This window comes from Cynocephalus volans, chromosome 3 (genome assembly GCF_027409185.1).
Source record: "Cynocephalus volans isolate mCynVol1 chromosome 3, mCynVol1.pri, whole genome shotgun sequence".
Taxonomy (NCBI): domain Eukaryota; kingdom Metazoa; phylum Chordata; class Mammalia; order Dermoptera; family Cynocephalidae; genus Cynocephalus; species Cynocephalus volans.
In genome coordinates this window covers 84,514,464-84,531,925 of record NC_084462.1, presented here as the reverse complement: position 1 = coordinate 84,531,925, position 17,462 = coordinate 84,514,464, and the positions used below count along the sequence as shown (strand labels likewise).

General features: G+C 36.1%; 1 protein-coding gene across 2 annotated transcripts in view; it reads left to right on the top strand.

Moving 5' to 3' along the window:
• The window catches only part of UNC13C (unc-13 homolog C), a 568,114-nt gene that overhangs the window by 182,812 nt on the left and 367,840 nt on the right, over positions 1 to 17,462 (top strand). Inside the window, exons 4-7 of one of the 2 annotated variants that reach the window (XM_063089570.1) lie at positions 829 to 907; positions 1,941 to 1,946; positions 3,073 to 3,144; positions 12,590 to 12,809. In XM_063089570.1, coding sequence (XP_062945640.1) covers positions 829 to 907; positions 1,941 to 1,946; positions 3,073 to 3,144; positions 12,590 to 12,809 — 377 coding nt within the window. The remainder of the gene's footprint in view (positions 1 to 828; positions 908 to 1,940; positions 1,947 to 3,072; positions 3,145 to 12,589; positions 12,810 to 17,462) is intronic. The other variant, XM_063089569.1, reaches the window with a different exon arrangement.

The window sequence follows — 17,462 nt, the reverse complement described above, 5'->3', positions numbered from 1 at the left end:
TCAATATCCTTCTCAATATTTTCTGTGCATATATAACCACACACACATATGGGATCAAACTAAACTTACTAATATGCAAACTTGCTCTTTTCACTTAACATGAGTATTTTTTCATATGCGTACATATGTATTTACCTCATTCGCTTTATTGCATTCTTCCTATTATCAATATATTATTGATGAATACTTAGGTTACCCACTTGTGTTGCTATTATAAAAATAGTGCAATAAGCATCCTTGTACAAAAAGTTATCTTAATCCTCTGCATTTCTCTGTAGGATAAATTCAGGTAAGTAGAACTTCTGGTTTAAGGGTAATCGCTAATATTTTAAATTTGTCCATGGCTTCTTGAGATGCCATTTTGGAATTTAGTCTGTGAAGAAGCAGCACACACACAAAAAATGTTATTTTTATAAGAAAGGTAATTTCTTTACCATTGCAGACCAAATTTGCACCAAAAGTAGTATGGTTCTGTTTCCTCCTGGAGGTACAAAGTTCTGTATACCTAACAATTTTGATTCTCCTCTCTGTGATACTGACAGAAAAACAGTATTTCCAGCCAGGCCACATATGTCTTAAATTTTCTACGAATGGAACTAGCCAGGAAGGCAAGAGATCGGGAGGTGTGGTAGCTAGAGTCTTTCTCCTTCTCACCGGACAAAGTCCCTAGATCCATGGTCTATTCCTAGATTTTTGCTGCTTTGTGAAATAGTGGAAAACCATGGTATCCCTTTAATCTTTTCTCAGCCTTTATACTATGAACAGTGGATTTTTTAAATAGAAAATCATTTTACCCACTGAAAATATCACTTTTATATCCCCCTTTAGGGCTGGGCGAGGACTTTACGGGATTGACAGCATGCCAGATCTTCGCAGGAAAAAAACTTTGCCCATTGTCCGAGATGTGGTAAGTTACTCCTGTTTAATTCTCTCTGATGCCATGCGTTGACATTTTCTTTATTACAATGTAATGTTTTCCTTCTCATTAACTGCCTACCCCATAAGTATTTCATGGAATAAAATATATGAGGCTAGACTCTTTATATTTGTTATTTCTTTAAAATCTAATAGATGGAGGAAATAACTCTCATCTTTTGACAGCTTTTCATATTAGTTGAGTTGACAAACTGAGTTAAAATGACACTATAATGGAGCAAAAAGAAATCATGCAGCATGCCAAGCGAGCTGCTGCAAGTGGGCTTTCACATGTTCAAGGTTGTGCCTGAGCATGAGTTTAATTTGCAGTGTTTAAGGCTTGATTTGAACTTCTTCACCTTATCCCAGTAGACTTGAATACTTTATAAACCAAGCAGATAATATTAATCAATTCTTTATTCTGGTATATTAAGGTCAATTCTAGCCAAATTAATAAGCTCTTATATACCTAAAGAAAATTATGGTTCCCAAATCATTGAAATCTTTTCTAGTCCTGATCATGACTCTGAATAACTCACTCTCCTATAAATAAATATGCCAGAGACCACCTAGAAATGCAAAGAATTGATAATGATCTGTATTAGATTGTAGGAAAAATAGCCCATCAGCATGGAAAAAAGTGTTTTCTATCATCTGAAATGTCTCCACATTTTTCTATAGAAATATTCTTAATAGCTTATGACATGAAAAATGTATTTTCCTCCAGAGAAACACAAATTTCCTTTTTAGTACAATGTGCATAATTTCTCCATATCAGTAATTTATAACATTACTAAGAAAATCTTCATCGGAAGGCCATCACTTTGTTTTTAAAATATGATCTTGACTGGAAAAATCTTATACTGGAAAGCATGACATGTCAGTGTAATTATCTCAGATTCCTGTAGTTATAGTGTGACATTATGTTAAAGTGTTAAGCTAATTTATCACTGTTATACTCTTTCCCCACCTTTCATATGTCTAATTATTTACACTTTGTTTCCTCTCACTCCTGGAATCTTCAGGCCATGGTAAGTGCTTTTCAATTTATGTAATTAATATTTGTCACTCTTCTCAAACATACACTGCACTTACTCATTGGGTAAAAGGGGCAAGACAGGGAAATGAAAAGACAAAGGCATACAAGAAAAAGAAGTTTGGGTTCTCCAAGAATTTAACATCTTGTTCAATTCTGAAAGACAGACCAAATTATGTATACAACCAAATTATGTAATACAAAAGACTAAAATAGGATACAAGCATAATTTTGGGGACAGTATTTATCAGAGATGGGAGATCATCTTGGACTAAACCTTCTATAGGTTGACATGATGAGGTGGAGATGGGTGGAGAGTGACTTCCTTACTTGGGCATGTGTGAAACTTGATCTGAGTGCGTGGCTTTGTAGCCATGAAGAGATATATCAGTATTTATGACCAGATGGGCCTGGGGACAATCAGGAATGCGTTATTCCACTATGGCTTCCTTTTGCTACTAATGGGATTGCAGATTTAATATTCCCATATGGATCTTATGATTTTTAAAGTTCTCTGTATCACTGCCAAGTTAATTATATCATATGTGTTTCGGGTAAGAGTAGCAGATGAGGGTTCTGTTTTACAGGTGGGAAAACTGAAGGGACTTGACTCTTATTTAAGATCACCCAAGTTACCAGGATTGAGTGAGATAAATGAATCCAGGAATAATGATTCTCAGTAGATAAAATAGGCACCTGGAAGAAAATATCTTGCTTAGATATGCAAGAATATTCTAAAGAATAAACAAAGGACCATCAAGCAATAATTGTGATTCAGGGCTACATGAGGCTGGGTCTGCATAGATGGTCATGTCTTATAAAGAAATGTAAGCATGACTACCTTGGGGAATGACAATGTTCTAGAAGCCTCCTGTTAGCCTGGAAACCTTGGGCCGGTCATCTTGCCTTGCTGGCCCTCACTTTTATCATCTGGATTTTTTCCAGCTTTGATGTTCTATGATTTCATGTTCTAGATGAATCCACTGACTACTGAAAAGGGCAGGTGTCTGTTGACAAAAACATGAACAGTGATAGCCAATATGCCTATATTTCACGATTTACTAAGCAATATGTACATGGAAACCTCCCCTTTTAATAAGTCATAATTCTGTTTCTTTTAGACCTTGGCTGCCCGGAAATCTGGCCTCTCCCTGGCTATGATGATTAGGACATCATTAAACAATGAGGAACTGGTAGGTGCAGTGTCAATTACTAACTATGTATTGATTGATCACAGTTGAAAGAGGAAAACCATTCTGCTTGAGCTGCTCATTTGTAATGTTTATTCTAATGTCCCAGGAATAACTGGGAACATGGGGAAAGCCTGACCCCAAACAAACTTCCTTAGGGCCTCAGCTTCACTATCACAACAAATTATCCTCTACTCTTCATATATGCCTGCGCCTTTCCATATTTGGAAATGCTATTCTATTCTAACATAACTGTTATTTTCCCCCTGGAAAATTCCTACTAATTTTTTACACTTAAGGTTTAAGTTTTACCTCTTTTATAAAGCTTTCCCCAAACACCCCCCTCTCCTTCTGGTTAAAGGATTAGTGTCTTCCTCTGGGCTTTTACAAAAGCATTTCATTGTGACCCCCATAGTGTAGTATGGTTCAGAGTGAAAACTGCTTGGTGAGTCCCATCTCTGGCACTTAATTAGCATTGTTGTAACCAGCCAGTTGTGTTAATTCTCTGAGCCGGAGTTCCCTCATCTATAAAGGATTAAAGGAATGGATAATTGTTTAGCATTCAGCATAGCCTAGGGCACAGTAAACAATACATCTGTGCTGTTATTTTTATTATTTTTGTTATTACGATTAATTTGACTATTTTGCAAAAACCTTTTCTGATATCCTTAGGGGTAGCGCTATATCTTGTTGGTTGTTCTTTATAAATGTTTTCATCGCCATTGCTTAGTACACTGTTCAGCATGAGGTCAGGTCAATGCTTTGTAAATTCTTGCTGAATGAAAGAACCAACCTGATTAGAAGATACAAGTAGGCTGCAAGTATCTAGGTCAGAGATTCTTACATCTGACTCATTAGAACACCTAAGAGAGCTTTAAAACTGGGGTCTCACTCCCAGCAATTCTTATTAATTGGCTTCAGATATAACCTGGGTATAAGGCATTGTTAAAAAAACTCCCAGTGTTTATGCCTTTGATGTTGTGCTGTGGTCACTCCGTCCTGCACACTCTGCTGGGGATTTACTTGAGACAATCCATCTGTGCCCTCCATTATGGGAACTAATGTATCCTACTTTGCTCAATTTTAGCGACTCTGTCATTCTTATAGAATAAAAGTTCTGCCAATATTACATACCTTGTTTTAACTTTCTATACTCTTGACATTTAAACACCGTTACTTACATCTATATTTCTTTTCCTCTTCTTCCTGTCATTGTCATCTTCCACCTAAAAATCATCCTGTCCTAGGCCTTTCTATCTCCCCACCCCAATACACATGTACCCATCCAGAAGTATGAAAGGTTGGAGAGGCCATTAATATTTACTGAGCATGTTCATTTGAGTATCTGGGAACTACAGCAAGTTAATACATTTTCTGTCGTGCCACAGGATAAAAACAATGTGACTACATTCCCAGAGTCTTATTCTTATCTATTAGATTTGTGATGCTATGTGTTATTTTGAATACAGTTTGGATACAAGAGAAAGTAAACATCCTCTGTTGTATAAGGAAGCCCCATATTACTTGCTGAATCTCGAAGCATCTAGTCTTTTTCTTTTGAGGAAATAATCAATATGAAAGAATTTTATTTATAAACTCCTGCACTGTTTCTTCCTCGTGTTTTAAAATATGGTAGTTGATTTGAACTACTACTGTTCATTCTCATGAAAAGTTAACAGAAAAGCCATAGAAATTAGTGGAATGCTACTGTATTTTCTGAGGCCCTGAACAGGGAGCACATCCTCAATTTATGGTTAAATTAGCTATTGGTCTACTTTCAGCAACTTAAAAATATCACTTCTTTAGTTTCAGGAAACCTAAGTAAAAGACTTCTCTGTGTGGGTGTTGAGTGGATGAATAGAGTCCATTACTCCCGCTAACATTCATAAAGCCCTTTTCCCTGGGGCCAATGTCTAAAAAAGTAAATGAAATATGACTTCTGTACAACAGGCATATTAAATGTCATTCTGACAAGCTGTCACATTCAGTCATTACATGGGCAGCTAACAAATGCTGAAGCAAATATTTTCTACTCCTTGATGCCAAAAGTTTTCCTAGGCACCCAAGATGTGGAAGCATGAAATATTTGCTTTTAAATGAAAGAAAATGGGTTGGCCACCTGGAAAATACCAAACAGTAGTACTTCTATTTTATTTAAAAAGATGTACAGTAAAAAGCTCAGTCATCTCTTCCAAGAAAAGGGCTCGAACATCTGATGCAAGATGACAGCAGCTAAGCCAGCACTGCCACCAATGACACTCTGTGAATGAAGCACTGCCAGGTGCCCCCATCCATCACCAATTGCAGCTCACCCATAAGAAGCTGTTGAAGCTGACTGCAAATCTCAGTATAATAAACCATTAAAGACTTTGGTTTCTAGAAATTTCCACGTGGCTTAATAGCACAGGAAGGGATAAGCAATCTAGCATCCATATACCACAACAATAGTCTGCTTGGCACCACACTGTCCATCTTTGTGCTTGCTTTCACAGAGTGATAGTTTCCTGAGTGTGTACCCAACAGTGGGGAAATCAAAGTAGATCCATTCAATAATTCAACACATACCTATTGACTGCCTATTATGTGTCAGGCATTATTTCAGACTCCAGAAATAAAGGAGTGAACAACTCAGCTAAAAATTCTTGCCTTCATGAAGCTTATAACATAGTGGGAAGTGGGCTGACATGCTATGTTTTGTACCTAATATTGCTATAAGTTCTAATGGAAGCTTCTAGTAGATGGGAGTGTTTAAACCAAGGATTTCTCAGGTGAAGGTATGAGAAACTCAGAGCAAGGAATCCAAACCACCAAGGCTAAAAGGGATTCTAGAACCCTGTTTGTTCTACCTGGGTTGATGGACATGTGTAGGGGAGCTGGTCTAATGGCAGGCTTTCAGGAAGTGTAAATTCTCAATAAGGGGAGGTTTGTCTAGGAGAGTGGGGGTCCTTCTTTCAGTTACAGGATTCAGGCCCAGTGGAAGGGACTGACAAGAACTAGGTGAGGGGTGTAATCAGGAGATCAGACCTGAGCCCTATTCCTAGCATGACAATCGAAAAATAACTAGGAAGAAGGAACCAGGTAAGAACACCTGTCTGATGTCCGGGTTCATTCAGGAAGCTGCAGACTCCTGATGAGGAATAGGAACGGTCAGGACAGTGGGGCAGGGACTTGTGATCAGGTCTCTGGAATACCTGCTGAGTCTAGTGCCACCCTTTCACCTTTGCAGCTGAGCATCAGTCCAGGGAGAATTGACTTGGGAACCAGCCAAATTTAAAGATCATCCTTTTTTACAAGTATTGCTATTGGTCCTAATTCTATCCTTCCTCATAAGCACAGTCTTCAACTTGAGATACATTTTGGTCCAGCTCCACAACTTACTAGCTGTGGGATTGTGGCAAGTTACTGAAACTCTCTTGGCAATGGTTTCTCATACGTTTACTAGTTATATAATATTTTTGCATCTATGTTCATAAGTGAAAATGGTCTATGGTTTGCTATATCCTTGAACAAGTTTGGCATCGATTTTCAACCAGATTAATGAAATGAGCTGTGGAGGTTTCATCATCATCATCATCATCATCATCATTATTATTATTATTATTATTATTATTTTCTTCTCTGGAACAGTTTGCATAGAGTAAGTTGCTGTACCTTGAAGGACTGGCAAAACTTGCCTCTAAAACAATCTAGACTTGATGCTACCTTGAGGATGGTTATTTGACTACTGGTTCAATGTATTTAATGTAAAAATTATACCCATGTTCTTTAAACATTTGTTATTGAGTTGATTTTGATCTTTTTATATTTTTTTCAGAAAGTTGCCCTTTTTTCCTAAAATTTCAATTTAGTAACATCAAATTGTTAATATGATTATATTATGACTTATAAAAGTTTGTGCCACTTTTATTTTATTATTATTTGTTTGTATTTTCTTTCCTTTGATAAAACAGTACTGCAAGAAATTTCTCTGTTTGCTTTGTTGACTCCATATGGTTTCTTCATTTTCTGTTTTGTTTATTTCTGCTCTTGTATTTTTTAAATTCATTCTCTACTTTTGGTATTCACTCGGAAAGTGCTTTTCTGTCTTATAGAATTGAATACATAGTTTATGGATATTAACTGTTTTTATTAACTATTGCATACACACAAAATAATATTTACAATGTAAGTGAACGGAGTAAATAATAATAATAATTATACACCCATGTATCCATGTTTGAGACATAAGTACATAGTAAATATTAGTTATTATTTTTATTATTAACTACTTTTCACCACATCATTTCCCATGCTCTATGATTGGCTTTGCTTGGTTACACAACAGGACAATGGAATGAGCTCTACTTGGGAGGGATGGTCACCTGGTCCCTACCTTCCTTTTGCAATATCCTAACCTTTCTTCCTACTCTTTCATGGCCTGTGTCAGAAGATTTATAAGAGCTCAGTCTCCATCCAAAGCGACAAAAATTAGATTTCCCACGTTAAAATGTCTGAAGTTTCTCCCACTGGAGGAATTCACATTATTTTTGGCCTCTTATATTTAACAAATGAACTGTCTCATACCACTTCCATTATTTACATATTCATTTTTATTGAAAGTTCAAATTGGGGAAGAAATGACATTTAAAGGATGTTACAAATTTATCGTAATATGTTTTCAGATCATGTTCCGTGCCACAACAGAGGGCACATCCTATATTGTGCTCTTCTTCAATTAGTGAACCTTCCATTCTACCATCGTTCTGTCCTCTTTATTTGGACTTACCTCATCGTTACTTGGGACAGTGATAATTAGTATCTGTTATAAAATGGTAGAAGTAAGAGCAAATTACCTACGTTCTTACATAGATAGGCACATAACTTTTAGTCTCTGTACTTTCTCCTACAAAAAAAAAAAAATTACCTGAATAATTTTAGCTTCTGAAGTCAATCTCACATGATTATTCTCATGAGTAAACCAGCACTAAAATTGCATCTCTTATTATATTCAGAAACTTATTCTAGCATTGTTCTGTCTTCGTATTTATAACAAATCTCAAAGGTCATATTGAGCCTAATGTTCACTCTGCAAATATGTATGATGCTTTTTCTAGAAACAATAGAACATGTACTTACAGAATAGAAAATACATTTTTTTCCCAAAAAGTATGCATCAATTATATTAAAACAAGAAGCATATTTTTTATTGAAATTATCAATGTGTGATTTTTTTGGAGGATAGGAAAAGGGTGGTTTACATAACCCCAGGAGTTATGTAATATAGAACTTCACTAGGTTAGTCACTCGCTAACACAGCAGGGGGAAGAAAGGGAAAGACTGTGGCAAGTGGAGGCAGACAGCTCTGCTCCTGTTATAACTGTTATCACTTGGTAGATTGGAGTATTGATGGTTGAAAAACACTAGTCATTGCCTGTGGCAGGAAGCCTGATCGCTTTATTTCTTAGACCTATTTTAGTTTTCTTAGATAGTTACAAATTGAAAAGGCAATTTATTTCCTTCCAGTGTCCTAATTGTTCAAAACATGATATATTAGTTGCAACTCACTTTAAATTGGTTTCTTTGAGCAGAACTTTTTAACAAAATACTTATCTAGGATATAAACATCTTCCCCTTTGTAGTCTACAGGTTCTACTTTGCTATAAAGGTTTATCAGAAAATGAAAGCATTTATTGCTGTCATTTCTACAGCTTAAAACAGTGTCTACACACACTAAAAATTGACTTCTTTGTTGGACTCACATAAACAATGTAAAAATAATGTTTTTTTCCCCCCTAATTTCAAAAGTCTGTACATAGAAACAATTACTGGAAGGACATGCATCAAACTATGCCTAATTTTGTAAAATTAAATTGAATAATTTATTTTTTATTTTGGTGCCTTTCTGCTTTCTGTTTTATAAATCCTTTTTTCAATGAGCATGCAGTTAATTATAATTAGAACACATGTATTTTAGAAAATAATATGTTTGTGGTAGAAGACCTGAAAGTTTAGGAACATGTAAAATACATTAGTAGCAAGTCAACCACATTGTCGAATACCTCTGTCTTTGGATCCTAATCCCAGTAATTAGGGCTGTGCTTTTTCTTGGGACAACCCCCTCCATATATCTGGTTCCAAGTAGTTTTCCAGAAACCCTCTATTGATAGCATACCCAGTTCAATCCTTCCCCTTCATCTAGGACCCTATTATTGGTAGCTAATTGTCTATCTGCCTGCTCTACATGCTAAAATTAAAAAAAAAAAAAAATCTCTCTTCCCCTTAATTCAGTTTCTAATGGTGAGCTACAGAGCTACAGACTTTCCTTTGCTATGGTCCCCTTGTTTTCTCATGTCATGCATTTATCCAGTGCTTCTCGCTCTGTCTTTTTTGCTTCATTCCGCAAAAATCCTGTACTCTCTGTCCTTATAATCTTGTTTGAGCAGGTGTAATTTTGCTGCTAAGAAAGCACCTTTTTTCCTCCAAGAAGTCATATTCCCCTAAGACGTAAGAATTCCATCTTATGAGATGTATTTTTACATGCCTTCCCCAGCTATTAATTTCTTCTGTTTCTAAGCTAATCATCATTCCATCTCATACTTTGCTGGAATAAAGAATGTTTTCATATGCCATTTATTTTGCAGTAATTTTCAGCTTTGATAAACATATTCCCCTATCCCAAAAGTCAAGAATCAAAAAGACTAATATTATCATTTCCCTGGGGATGTATTCCCTCTAATGAGTTATGTGATGTTATCCCCCAGTACCTATAGCTTTTAAATGTTGGGATTTATTTTAATGTACCATTTAATTGATTTTTAATCTGCTGTCTAGTAAATTTTCTATGTTTCTTATTTTTTTAAATTAGTTTCATTCTTCCTTTGCATGAAATGGATCATGGCTCTTTAATAAAATCAAAACAAACCTTTCAATGAAACTTTCTCAGCTGTCTATTCAGAAATGTCTTTTATTCATTTTGCTCCAGAATATTTAATTTTTTAGCAAGTGTTACTTATATTTATTACTCCTACTATAGCTTACAGGTTTATAGGACAGACTATATATCATTTCAATTCAATAAAAAGAAAGTGGACATAGGAGATTAGATAAAATACATTTATTGTTTGCTTAAGCTTGAAATATGTGGATAAGTTTATGTTGAAAAACAACCTTTTCCCCAGCTCTGCTTTCTAAATTCATAGGTTTTTCTTACTTTTCTTGTGTTCAGTATCAGATTCTTCTATTCCCACCTGATATTCCATTGAATTAAACTAATTATTTCCATCCCCACTAAGACCAAAAACAGATTGCCTGATGCAATTACAAATAAGCTCAATTCCCTCCTTAGTTTTTCAGATAAACAACAAATGCTATATTAAACACACCCACCCACCCACACACACACAATCCCTACCCCTCAGCCCAGATAGAACAGGATACTCTATCTGTGGACAGCTGATGGAAAATCTGTTAGACCAAGGATAATTCAATTCACTTTAATAATATCGAAGATACCCACTCCGCTTGTCAATAAAGGGGAGGTGAAGATGAATAATACATGCTCCTGATTCTCAAAGAACTCTCAACACTTTACTGCAAGACATCCTCATTATGAATTGAAGCCAGGAGATTTACTTGGCTCAGGCTATCTTTATTGAAAAGTGATGGATCTAGTTTTCTATCTGTATAAATCCTAACACTGGGATCGCCTACTTGATTAATTCCCATATTTGACCATACCACTTCTCTGTAGGTTCACTTGAAGTATAAAGAGCTTTGGACTGACCAGACCCCCATGTAGTAGCAAAGATGGATCTCACCATTCAAAGTTAGAAAAATGTTTAGCAAAGCTTAACTTCCTGGTAGGGGACCTCCCAGTACCATTACAAAACATATTCTGGGAAAACATGTAGTGAGGGGAATGTGCTAATGAAGGCAAATATGGTGTCACTGTACTATGGAATTGAAAAATAATGGAGAGTTGGGTATTTCAACACTGTAAGAAGATTTTCTGAAATGAAATTTAAGGATGATATAAATGCTTTTCTTCTTGCATTACTTGACAGCTAGTCTCCTACAGGATTTATGTAAATATCTATTCACTATGCATCGGGTAATTGTGTAAAATTTTTTGTAAATGCAACCTCAGAGAGTGCTGGCCTATCTCTTAGGAAAGCCACTTACATACCGGGATATGGGAAGCATAGAGAAGGACTTGCCAATCAATTCTCTTTTGTATAGACCCATGTTTATTTTTTGGGTGTTTGTTTGTTTGTTTGAAAATCCACCATTAATACTAATACTTACTACTTATTTAGTCTTTTGAAGTCTATAGAGTACTTTTGTTACCATTATATAATTTGATCTTTAAAATAATACCACGAGATGGGCAGGGTAGAGGAGGAAAGTGAGTCATGGAGACTTTACATCTCTTTGTAGATTACAGAACTCATAAGTGGTAGAACATTTATTCATTTTGCAAAACACAAAACCAAAAAAACAGTATTGTATACCCCTACTGTGTGCCGGGGACAATGATAGGCACTGTTTAGGCACTAAGAAGAGAAAGATACAACATGATTCTTGCCTAAAGAAGCCCTTTTAAATATCATGTGATCAAACCTATACTAGAGAGATCAGGTCTCTTGGCTTCTCACTCGGTGGATTTTTCCACCCCACCAGTGGCTTGTCATCAGAAAGTGCTTCCATTTACCATTAAAAATTATTTCCCTTGAAAATGTAAATCACTGTGGGAGAGTGGCACATTTAACCCATATCTGCTACTAGTGCTTCCTTATGAATTAGTTGATGCGATCCTCCCTAAATGATAGGTGCTGAAAGCAGTTTCCTGCAGAACAAATCATAGAAGCAACATCCTTTGGAACTGTGAAGGGGTGAAGTGTCAGAGAGAGAAACAGAGTCAGGGAAGAGAGGTCTGGGTGGGGATGTTTTCAGAGGGTTAGGGTCAGCATTGAGAATACTTTCCATATACTTCACAATTTTACCAGGAACCAACTAGGACTAAGGATAATAACATAAATTCGTTCTTTGAATAAATATTTCCCAAATACCAATCTCAAGCCAGGAACTAGATTAGACTGTGAGGATTAATGCAACAGAGAGCAGGTGTTCATTATCCTTGCCATTGCAGAGTTTACAGTATAGCAGGGACAGGGACATTATCAAGTAATTAGAACCGTATGTTGCTGTGAAAGAAGCTATGTGACCGTGGAACCCAGTCCAATCTGGAAGATTAGAGAGTTCTTTGCATTCAGATAACTGAATTGGGCCCTAGAACCCTGAGAGAAGAACAAATGAGCAGAGTTATTGTGCTTACTGTCATCGCTTAAATCAATAATCAAGGGGCTCTCTCAGAATAGCATTTTCAGGGGAAAATGACAAAATGCTTTGTGTTAAAATTCTCCAAATCTGCTGACTTGGCTTGCGTTGGTAACTTCTCTCGTCTTCACAGAAAATGCATGTCTTCAGGAAGACCTTGCAGGCATTGATCTACCCCATGTCCTCCACCACCCCACACAATTTTGAGGTCTGGACGGCTACGACGCCCACCTACTGTTACGAATGTGAAGGGCTCCTGTGGGGCATTGCCCGGCAAGGCATGAGGTGTCTGGAGTGCGGAGTGAAGTGCCACGAAAAGTGTCAGGACCTCCTAAACGCTGACTGTTTGCAGAGTGAGTACTTGGTTAGGCTGAAGAAGTGGTATGCAGACCCTGCCTTGTCCCATACATTTTCAGCTTAGATCTCTTCAGCCCTTGCTGGTCTTCAACAAATCCTACCTGCCCCTATCCTGCCACTTTCACAGAGATACAGCCATACTGCCCAGCAAGTCCTATAGTTGATGATGCATTTCTACAGCGTTAGAATCCTGAGAGTATCTGGAGTGAAACTGCACTCTCGTCAAGTATAAAACTTCAAAGTGACTTCCAATCTATTTTCTCACATGTATCTCATAAAAGTCCCATGAGGCAAGTGGGAATATGTAAAGTCATGTTCTCCAAACAGGGGTCAAGACACGACCCTGCAATTATAGCAACAGGAATTACCAAGCTTATTTGGAGCCTGTCTGATAGGATCCATGTCCTTCTACAGCTCCCACATAGGCCTTGGAAATAAGGGATCTTGGGTTTGAATGTCAAAGACAATTGTAACTTACCAGATATGTGATCTTAGGCAAATTTTTAATTTCTTGGGGCTTCATTTTCCTCCACTGGATGAATAAGGATAGTAAAATTTACCTGAGATGGTTATTGGGAAGGCTGAATGAAATTGTCTCTGCTAAGAGTCTAGCATATAGCAGCCACTCGATGAATATTAATAGCCACTCCATCCTTTCACACTTCTAAATGGGTACATGCCACTTTGATTTTTATGACAAGTTTCCTAAATTTTCCATACTTTGTCTGATACTTTAGGTTCAGAAATGCCAAAACATCACACTCTAAAATGCATATAATTGATGTTTCACTGCTGTATTTAATTGGTAGTGTCACCCCCCCAAAAAAAAATTGCCAAAGAAATCTACTTAAACATGGACTTTCATTTGTAAATAATGTTCTTTTTTATATCTAAATGTTGTCCCCTATATTTATTGTTTATATAAATGCAGCCAATGTAAGGTATACAGATTGCCTGAAATTGAGGTGGGACAGAAGGATGTGTCAAAATAAAGATAAAATTAGAAATGCTGGCACAGCTGGTTTGTTGTAGTCACAGTCACACATTCTACAGTTTTCTCTACCTGGTTAGTATTTTTCCCTATGCAATCAGATCAGATTGAGGCTGTGTTAATGATAAATGTTTTTTTTTTAGCAAAAAAATAAATAAAAATGTTTCTTTGAAAAATGCAAAAATATATTTAAGAAAGATTGCTTATAAGAAAGGGACTGACTCAATATTACTCATCCAATTTATTTGCAAAATCTCATAATTCAATTAAATTTCAGCCCACTTTTGTAAAAAAGAATTATAAAGAGGTATCTTAAGAAATAAGCATATTAGGGCAGTGATGTCTGAGAAAACAGAAAAAAAAATATCGCCATCTAAAAGCTTGAATTCCTTAGAGGAAAAAAATAACGCAGATTATACCTAAAAACTAGGGTCATTCCTTTTTCAGTCTTTCAGAGAGGAGAGCCAGCCATTCATTAAATTTTAGAAATATTTCTATAATCTGTTTCTACTTCTTAAAGTAGCATGTATGAGTATCATTTGATGTTGGTTAAATAAATTACACAATCCGAAATTTTCACTGAGATTATTCATTCAACTACACATGTAAATTGGAAGAATCTAAAATAGTGCAGAACAATGAGAGTATGTGTACCCCAAGAAGGGAGTATTTTCTTTAATAATCCCTTCTTAATTTTTCTGTAAAATCAACACACTCACATTGATCAGAAAGAGGTTCTACAAATATATGCATTTAACTTCAACTTTCCACAATAACAATCAATAAAATTTGGAATTCTCCCTACAAAATCAGGGACATTTCCTTAAGAAATTTCTTTTATTTATTTTTTTAAGTAAGAAATTTGTAATGGTGACACCATGTGTAAGATAACTTTATGTGTGCCAACACTGAAAATTAAGAAGAAATTAAGAGGAATCAGAGTTGGAAGATATAGCTAATTCAGCCTCCTGTAAATGTAAGAAAATTCTATGATTTCCTTTTTAAAATGGTCATCTAATCTCTTTGAACACTTCCAGGGAAAATTCAATACCTTGGTAGGCAGCTTAACTCATTATTAGAAAATTCTAGCTCATAAATTAAAACGAAAATCAAGGTCTGCCTCCTAGTAACTTCTATACATTACACCATATCTTACCTTTGGAGAAAATATTGAATAAATTGACTTCCATTATATATGACAGTTTTTCAAATACTTGAAAATAATTATCTAGTTTTCTTTGGGTTTCTAAGCCCTCATTATTTCACTAAGCCTTTTCTTAAATCATTGCAGTCAATAAACATACATGCACACGCACACACATACACAAAGAAAAGAAATTCTTTACATGTGGTCTGACCAGTGACCCATGCAGAAAAGAGAGTATGTAAAGTTACTTCAAGCTGATTTGAGTTTGGTATTTCATTCCCTTGAAGTCTTGGGTTTGTGATTTGCACACTTGCATTCAAGGGGAATTAGACCAGGGGACTGTAAAATCCCACTCACTGCTCCAGTGCTTCTTGCAGTTCCAAGATGCCTGGAAATGTCCAGTTAGTTCGCAAACAGCCTCATCCCAGTTCCTCTCTACCTAATTTTACTTGGTGGTGGTTCTAAATTTTACTTCCTTTCTGGCCTAAGGCTGACAGCCATAGAGTGGTAGATAGGAACAGAGGAGACCAAATGGAATTAGGGAGAACAACCCTTGAGAAAAGAGAACTGATTTATCTTACCCCTTCACTTCCAAGTCAGTGACAGCAGCCAGAGTCCACCTGCTTTTTCTTTAATTAGCTTATTAATGTCCTGTCATTTAAAAAGACATTTTATTCTTTTTTGGAAAAAGCACTTGGCAATGTAAAAATTGAATTATAGAAAAAGGGGGAGCAAGTTGTGACACTGAATGCTATTAATGTAACCTGTAAGGAATTTGCCATAGCACTATGGTAGCAGTTTTGAACTAGGAAAAAGCAAAAAAAAAAAAAGAGGGGGGTGGGGGTGTTGGCTGGAATAAGGGTTGTACGCAGAGTGACACAAATGTAAAAGAGAGAGCATATGTAAAATATTTTCCTTGATTATCTTTCAAAGTAGAAAAGAGACAACTACAGACATTTGAAAACTATGCAAATAATCATGGTATCTAACCCAGTTGGGCTGTACTTCTTTACACATCTTCAAAGAAAGAATCCCAGAGTCTCACTAAATAAGCATTCTGCCTAATTTTAATTCCTAATGGAAAATTTTATGTACCTGCATAAGTCCAGAAAGTATTTCACCAAAGATTTAGCAAAGTCACATCTTGTGAAATGTATTATTTCAGTTTGTTTCCCACTACATTCTGTTAAATTTATGTGTCCTAATATAAGCCATCGCAAATTCATAACAAGAATAAAATCTGGCTAGCATATTTTTATTTGCAAGTTAGGTATTGATTCTCTTTTCTTTGTTGTTTGTTACCACATTTTGTAAGCATATTTTAAGACAGTCAGGTATTTGTATATATTGGGAGTTTATCCTGGGCTTTCAGAGCTAGAAAGAAAGTAAGCAATATTCTCCTTGGACTCAATCTTATTTTCTAAAACATAACCCAGATGAACAAATATGAACACATATCTTGGAAACTTTTGACATTCTACTCTTTCAACAGCAAATATACAAAATATGTTTATGTAATGAGTACTCAGGAAGCTTAGAAATAGAATTCTGTTTATCCACTGCTACAGGACAGAGACCATCATACTCTTTATTTCTCCAGAACTTAACATACATTTAAGTGCAGGAGATGCTTAATAAATACTGGTTAAGCAATGAATGAAGGCATGAGAACTACTATAAAAAATAGGCTGTAATGGTTTAAAGGTCATTTTTCCAAGCAAGTATACACTACTGCATGAGTTTTGATATTAGTAGATTGGAAAACCCCATCTGCTGTTTTAAAAATTTAGTGTCTTATCAGAAAAAAAAATCAAGTGAATAGCATAGGCAGGGTTAGAACCCCAATCTCCGAACTCCCAGTCTAGTGTTTTTTCCAAACTTTTAAATGAATATGCAAAGTTGGTCCTAGGGAAAAAATGGAAAGTTATTAAATTTTATTTTCAGTGCTTTTTCACATTCTCTTATGATACCTTGGCTTGCAGACATTCTGTGCTGTCCAGATGCTGGCTTCCCAGAGTACCCCATCATGATGTCTCCTCAAACCCTGCCATCTATAGCCAACTCACCAATATACCTTCAATGCTTCCCCATCTCAAACATAATATTGAACTGACTTTCAATAGCACCAAAAGGGAAATGATCTGATAAATTAATTTGGGTAAAAGTAAAATTAATAGTTAAGTTACCTTAATACAAAAGTCAGTTCATTGGCCCTAATAATGGGGCATCTTCCATTGCTGGGGTTGGCTTCTACCCAAGCAGACGAGTATCCTTACATAATGCCATAGAAGTATTCTGTATAATATATGCAATGAATATCAATGTACTTATTAGTCAGGAGAGGGAATGTTTGGTATTTTGTGTTTTGCACAGTGATCTTGTTTTTGTCTGTGCTTTGACAAATAATGAAGTGGCCTTGTTTGTCTCACTTCAGTACTGTCACAGATTTACCATGTCTGAGGATGGTGCTCTTTGAGACTGCCTGTGTGTGACAGGAGAGCAACGTGACCC